At 35.3% G+C, this 7,449-nt stretch overlaps 1 protein-coding gene across 1 annotated transcript; it reads left to right on the plus strand.

Moving 5' to 3' along the window:
* The first annotated feature begins 343 nt into the window (after nt 1-343).
* LOC145048294 (protein SMAX1-LIKE 6-like) lies at nt 344-4,068 on the plus strand. The gene is made up of 3 exons (XM_078996753.1): nt 344-1,844; nt 1,987-2,233; nt 2,362-4,068. The coding sequence occupies exons 1-3, from the start codon at nt 667-669 to the stop codon at nt 3,880-3,882; spliced, it is 2,946 nt and encodes a 981-aa protein (XP_078852879.1). The 5' UTR covers nt 344-666; the 3' UTR covers nt 3,883-4,068.
* Nucleotides 4,069-7,449: the final 3,381 nt, after the last annotated feature.

Genomic DNA, 7,449 nt, shown 5'->3' on the forward strand with positions numbered 1-7,449 from the left:
ATCATAATCAAATAAAACTATTATCAAAAAGGTTAATTGTCAATTTAAACTTTGTAACATACCTTCAGAAAATTTTTATAAAAATACTTTTGATCACTTATGTAGAATACGTTTCTTAATTTATCCCATTTAGTGTTAAATCTATCTCTTAAAAGATTATGAGGACGAAGTTGAATTATGTAATTAGATTAAAGGGTTGTTGAATCCAAAAACAACTTTCTTTCTCTCTAAAAAGCATGACAGTGACCTTGACTTCCATTGATGCCGAGCTTGGCCCATTTGTTTATCAAGTGGACACGGCATCTTTCTCTATCACACACACGCAACACACACACACAGTGCTAAAAACTACCATTCTGCCATATAAAGACGAAGGCAGAAAGATCTTTCTAATCTTTCATTGATGTTCTTCAAGAATCTATGCTCACCATGTGTTTGTTTCATGGCCCCACTGAAAAACCCAAGAACAAAAATGCCCCCTTCATCACCTATCTCAATAAATAATTGCAAAAGGCATTGAAGTGAACACTACTCAATAATTGTTTATTGACGTTTAGATTTGCAGCAAGCTTCTGTGATTATAATAATACTACGATTTTTTATTTATTTTATATTTTTTGATTTTGTATATACGTGTAATTGTGGGTGTATATATGCTCACCGGCGATGCCAACGCCGGTCAGCTCAGCCAGGCAATGTTTAACTGACGAGGCCGCGCGTGCGTTGGATGATGCTGTAGCCGTCGCCCGCCGGCGTTGTCACTCCCAGACCACCTCTCTTCATGCCGTCTCCGCTCTTTTGTCCCTGCCGACATCCACCTTACGTGACGCGTGTGCTCGGGCGCGTAGCTCCGCTTACTCCCCTCGTCTCCAGTTTCGTGCGCTTGAGCTCTGTGTCACCGTTTCCCTCGATCGTCTTCCTTCTTCTAAAAGCAAAACATCAGATGACGAACCACCGGTTTCCAATTCACTCATGGCAGCAATCAAACGTTCTCAGGCGAATCAACGGAGGCATCCGGAGACGTTTCATTTGTACCAGATGCATCAACAGTTGCACAACTCTCAATCCTCGTTGTCGTGTGTTAAAGTCGAGCTCAAACACTTCATCTTGTCCATTCTCGACGACCCAATTGTTAGTCGGGTTTTCGGCGATGCGGGTTTCCGAAGCACCGATATCAAAATCGCAATCTTACATCCACCAACAGTTTCTGGGTTCCAGAAATCCATGATGAGGTTTCCGCCTCTGTTCCTCTGTAACCTACCCGATTCGAATACCAATCGGGCCGGGTTTAATTTCCCATTTGCTGTTGATCAAGGAGAAGAAGATTTCAAAAGAATCGGGCAAGTCTTAGCCAAGAAAACCTCAAGAAATCCACTCCTAATCGGGGTTTCCGCTGACCATGTCCTCGCTGGATTCACAGATTCTTTAAAGATGGGTAAAACAGATTTCTTGCCTACCGAATTACAAGGATTAAACGTAATCAACATCGAGAAGGAGATCCGTGAGTTTCTTGTTGGGAATTTGAGTGAAGATATGATGAATTTGAAGTTGAAGGAAGTAAGAGACAACGTCGACACCTGCACAAGCTCCGGTGTGATTCTCAATCTCGGAGAATTGAAGCTGTTTCTTGATGGGAAATCATCTGGCGTTCTCGACTATCTTGTTTCACAATTGAGCAATTTGGTTAGTGGGAAATCATGGTTGATTGGATCCATTGGAAGTTATGAAACTTACATGAAACTTTCAGCCAAATTCCCATCCCTGGAGAAAGAATGGGACTTGAATCTGCTTCCAATCACGTCTTCTAAATCGAGTCCCGGTGCATCACAACCCTTGAAATCCAAGTAAGTAATTTTGTATAAAGCTACAAATACCATGTCATCAGTTATTATTATATAAAATAAAAATAAAAAACCCTTTGGTGCTAATTCTGATATTGCCTACATAATCTCACACAGTACGATGCTCATGATATAATAATTACAGCTTGATGGGGTCATTTATGCCATTTGGTGGCTTCTTCCCTATACAAACCGACTTGGAAAATTCATCAAGAAACACAGATCAATCTGTAACTCGTTGTGACCTTTGCAACGAGAAGTATGAGCATGAAGTTTCCATTGTTCTTAAAGGAGGAACAACAGTGTCTGTTGCTGATCAACAATCCGTGGGTTTAGCTTCTTGGTTGCAAAATCCCGAATCTGATCCAACCAAAGGAACCACTGGAATACAGGTGTGTAATTTCTTCATAATTATATATCTATATTTTTAATCTACTATTTTTACATAGGAATAACCAAATTTTATTGTTTTATACAAAGAAATATAAGTTTCAACATATGCCCAATCTTTTCAGTGCAGGCTATAGACCATGGCAGTGTATTCAATGCCAGGGTGACAGGACTGCAAAGGAAATGGAACGACATCTGTCGCCGTCTCCATGGCAATCCCTCATCACCACCAATCAGGACCAGTTCCCAAACGGGAACTGACCCTGATTGGAGATTTCAGCCCGACTCCAAAAGGGCTGAAATCAACCCACAAGATTCAAACCCACAAATCCTATGTAAAAATCTATCACCACCCGTAGACTTTTTTACAACTACACCATCATCCTCACCACCAACTTCCATAACAACAGATTTGGGCCTAGGAACAATCTATGTCGAGGCCCATGAAATACCAAAATCTTACGAAAAAGATTTTAAGCAAGTATACAAAGCTCTTGTTGATAAAGTCGGGTATCAAGATGATTCGATTCGTGCCATTAGCCAAACGATTACGCGGTGTAGAATCGGGGACAAAAGGCGCAATATTTGGTTTATGTTTTGTGGGCCCGATAGAGTCGGGAAGAAGAAAATCAGTCAAGCAATTGGTGAAGTTGTGTTTGGAAACCGGGATAGCTTGATTTCTATAGATTTGAATTTTGAAAACCAGTTACATCATCGGAGCTCGGTTTTTGACAGGAAAACTGTAAACTTTTCTGATTTGTCATTCAGAGGAAAGACCATTACAGATTTCATTGGTGAAGAGTTGACCAAGAAACCTCGGTCAATAATTCTTCTTGAACACATAGACAAGGCTGATTTTGTCACTAAAGAAAACTTATCTCAGGCCATCATGACAGGGAAATTGTCCGATTCCCGTGGTCGGGAAATCCGCCTCACTGATGCCATTTTTGTAACCACCTTGAGTAATAGTGAAGAAGGGGACGGAAACGGAAACGGAATCGCCTATTCCGAAGAAAAAATCTTGAATGCCAAACCCTTTCAAATGAGAATATTGATTGAAAGTTTCACGGATCCCGAAACCTCGAGTGTACTCCTTTCACCTATACGGTTAAATTCTCGAAATCCCGTTACTTATAACAAAAGAAAAGTTATTGAAATTGGGGATTTTGAGATAATGGTACCGGGAATCAAGAAATTGAAATCGGGTTTTGATTTGAATCTTCCGGTTGATGAATCGGAAGAGAGTGAGGATGAAACGGAATCGGGATCTCAAAAAGTGTGGTTGGATGAGTTTCTAGAGAGAATTGATGAAAAAGTGGTGATGAAACCGTTCGATTTCAACTCACTTGCAGAAACGATTTTGAAAGAAATCAGTGTTTGCTTTCAGAAATCAGTAGGATCAAATGTGTTGTTGGAGATCGAGAATGAAGTAATGTTACAGATTCTTGCATCTTGTTGGTTATCTGACAGAAAAGAGGATATAAAGAAGTGGATTGATAGTGTTCTGTATAGAGGGTTTATGGAAGCGAAGCAGAAGCAGAAACAGGGTGTCGATGGTGAATCCATGGTGAAACTTATGGTTGAAAGGGTTATGGTTGAAGAGGATGACGTGTCGTGTCTTTGTCTTCCTTCAAGGATCATGGTGAAATGATGATTTAGGTATGTTTTTTTGTTGTAATTATTATGTATAATGCTAGTTTTAGCATCGAAAACAGGCTAGTTTTTGGCTTGATTATATCCCCACAATTTTACGGAATCGTTCATGTTGTTCTGTGTTTTGTGCTACAATTGCTTGCGGTGATATATAATATTGTATAGTGATATGTGTTCATCTTCATTCGTCTGTTTATGTGAAGTCATTTATTTTTGTTTTTTAGTTTCACGTTTTAGAAAAGATGAAATGGTTACAATTAAGCGTATTGAATGCCTTTTCAAAATTGACATTGAAGATCATTTTTTTTTTCTTCTTTGCGTAAGTTATCATATCGTTAACTACTAAAGGTCCATATAGAATAAATGAATAATTCTTCCTCAGACGAAAGTCGATTGCTATATACTTTCTATCGTGGGGATCTCACCCTTTACGTGCTTGATAAAGGCATTTAGAAATAGTTGTAGTAATGCAACCAATGAGATTGATGAAACGGTGATCCGCAAGATTTAAAAGGTCTTTTATACTTGGGAATTAAAGTGATAAAGGATGCATTACTTCCGGGATTAAAGGTACAATGATCTTGGAAGAATATCATAGCAAAGTAAATGTCCTTGTCGATTACATCCTAAAATCTTTTAATAAAAGTGAATGTAAAGCCATCGTGTCCTAGGGTTCTCATTACCACATCCTCCATATCGTTGTTTTAACTTCTTAATAATCAAAGGGTGGCCCCAAAATATATTCAGAAATTTTGAGCAACCACAATCTCGATAGTCGATATGATGATAGATGTATTCTTCTTTAAGTTGTTGACTTCATTCTTAACAAGTTTTGGATTTGAGCCCAATCACTTTTAATTTAGCCCATTTAGAAGTGTTTTTTTTTACATAGTAACTAAGGTTGTGTTTGTTTTATGCTAGAAGTTTTTTTGGTACTGATGTCTACTGCGGCTAGATGTTTGTGGAAAAAACATATTTGTTTTCTAGAAGACAAAATATTTCGAAAAGACTTTGTAATCTCTTTTCTAAAAATATCTAAAATATAACTTTCAATTTATTAAGACCTATCTTTTCTTTACACCTCCATCTGATTGTTCCCTTTCATCGACTACATCCTCCACCTGTAATCTCCCCATGTTGGCCATCCCTCCGGTGGACGTCGCTCCTTACTCCATTTTCGACACTCCTGGCTCCGCCTCCGGTTCTCCTTACTTCGCCTTCGTCGCTCAACGTCGCCGCTATTGACGACTGATTAGGTATGAACTTTTATGACACTCTTTGTTCTCCTATTTTGTTTCTCTTTTATCTTCTCTCCCTCTCAATCTATATTATGTTGGGTTCTCTCCATTGATGACATGACATTCAAGCCATTATTCTTTCCCTCGGCAAATCAAATCCAGGAGTATGAACTTTAGTTCAGACTCCATTGATGGTAAAATCTCATCTATAATTTTGTCAATTAAAAACATTAGGTGGTGTTGATTTCTCAAATAATTTGTTTAATGGGAGTGTACCATATCTAAATGGGCTGCAGAATCTTGAAGTTATTATTTTCATAGCAATCGTTTAGGTCCAAAATACCATTCTTAGAGTTACAAACAATTTAGTGGGAGTGTGCTTCCAGTCTCAAACTTTTTTCTAACATTTGGGCTCTTTTATTTTATACGAAAATGTTCATTGACTTTTAAGTGCTTGGTAATTGGTATTGTAGGTATTCGGAACAACTCCTTACTTTATCCGTAAGTTCTTGTTAAATATGAATCAAATCCTAGTGTTGATTTTTGGGAAATAAAACACATTGAAGTTAGGATTCTCTTGTAAAGAAACTATATTGTCTATAATAGTTTGGATGTAAAATAATGTTATTGTTGAGAGAATCATGGTGGATTATGCCTAGTTTGCACTTGCATATATGTATATTTTATATATACCGGTAAAGTTGAATCAATTAAAAAGACTAGAGATATTATAAATAAACACAGGAAAAAAAAATTTGGTACATACCTTCTTCCGCAAGCATGAAAAAAAGACTAAAAACATTTTACTACTTAAAAAACAAACACCACCTAATTGTTGATGGCACACTTTGCATTTCGCACACCGCATCATTAAGAGTTAATGAGCTTTTATTTTTAGCATCATTCAGGTGGAGCTTTTAGTTTCAGCGGGATTCGATTGGGTCGGGTTGGACCTACTCGATCAACATATTAACTTCATGGATATGCTCGTGGAAGCTTATAGAATCCTTCGGAAAATGTGTTGCTCGGATAAAATGGCGTCACGATTAGGGTTTGACATAGTTAAACCTCAGGGACATGTGGTGTGTTGTGATAAGGCAACTGCCTTCATTTTCTGTGTTTTTTTTGAGTCTTTTAAGGTTTCTAAAACTATAAATACAACTTTTCTCGAGCCATATTCCACAACCCAAATTCGAGATCTCCTCTGCTCTCTTTTCCCTTTGTGAATTCAGCAAGTAGTATGTTTTATAATTATCTGTTCTTCCACTTTCCGAGTATTTGTTTTGCATTTACTGATTCTTCCGTAGATGATGATAAAGAATGATAATCTGCATTAAATCATGAGATTTTACGCTGACACTTAAAAACTTTGAGTGAAGTCAAAATCAGCTTTCAGTAATCAAGTATCCACAATCTTTATGTTGGTTTTACTTTTTTTTTTTTGTCTTGTTTTTAGTTCTTTCAATAATGAGATAGTCTTCATCTACTTTTCTTATGATTAGAGCTAATCGTGAAAGATGCTTCTAATTTCTATACAAACTTAATAATAATAATAATAATAATAATAATAATAATAATAATAATAATCGTCCATGTAATTAATCATCGATATTAATTATTTGTTTGTTTGTTTTCATAATTATTAACCGTACGATAATTTATTCACATAATTAATTATCGTTGTTTAATTGTAGAGTCTAAAATGCAACATGAAATACTTATGTGGCTATATAAACAAACACATAAAGTCCGAAAAGACTAAACTTGGGTAAATGAAGTTTTTTTTTTTTTTTTTTTTTTTTTTTTTTTTTTTTTTTTTTTTTAATAATTAAAAACGATGTAACAAATTTTATAAATTTCGTTAACCTTATGATTTTTCGTTCATTAATGTCCAAAGTTTGTCAAATAAAAAAGTAAAAACAATTTACAATATATATATATATATATATATATATATATATATATATATATATATATATATATATATATATATATATATATATATATATATATATATATATATATATAGGGTTAGGTTCATGTGATACGGCTTAATTTTGTGAGACCGTGAGACGTATTTTTTATTTTTTTTAGTTAATTCAAGTTCCGAAAATAATATTTAAAAAAAGAATTTTTTGATTTTCCATTTATTTTGCATTTTAAAATTATTTTTAGAATATGTACAGTGTAATATTCTATTTAGAATATTTCACGTATTTTTCAAAAAAATAGGATTTTTTTAAAATTTTTTTTAGTTAATTTAAGTTCCGAAAATAATATTTAAAAAAAGAATTTTTAGATTTTTCCATTTATTTTGCATTTTAAAA

The sequence above is a fragment of the Lactuca saligna genome, chromosome 5 (genome assembly GCF_052625555.1).
Source record: "Lactuca saligna cultivar CGN05327 chromosome 5, ASM5262555v1, whole genome shotgun sequence".
Lineage (NCBI taxonomy): Eukaryota > Viridiplantae > Streptophyta > Magnoliopsida > Asterales > Asteraceae > Lactuca > Lactuca saligna.

Excerpts from the sequence above, each read along its gene's own strand:
- LOC145048294 (XM_078996753.1), top strand. The coding sequence starts at position 667 with ATGCCAACGCCGGTCAGCTCAGCCAGGCAATGTTTAACTGACGAGGCC. Across the intron at positions 1,845-1,986 it reads TCACAACCCTTGAAATCCAA|CTTGATGGGGTCATTTATGC; the intron begins GTAAGTAATTTT and ends TAATAATTACAG. Across the intron at positions 2,234-2,361 it reads AAGGAACCACTGGAATACAG|GCTATAGACCATGGCAGTGT; the intron begins GTGTGTAATTTC and ends TTTTCAGTGCAG.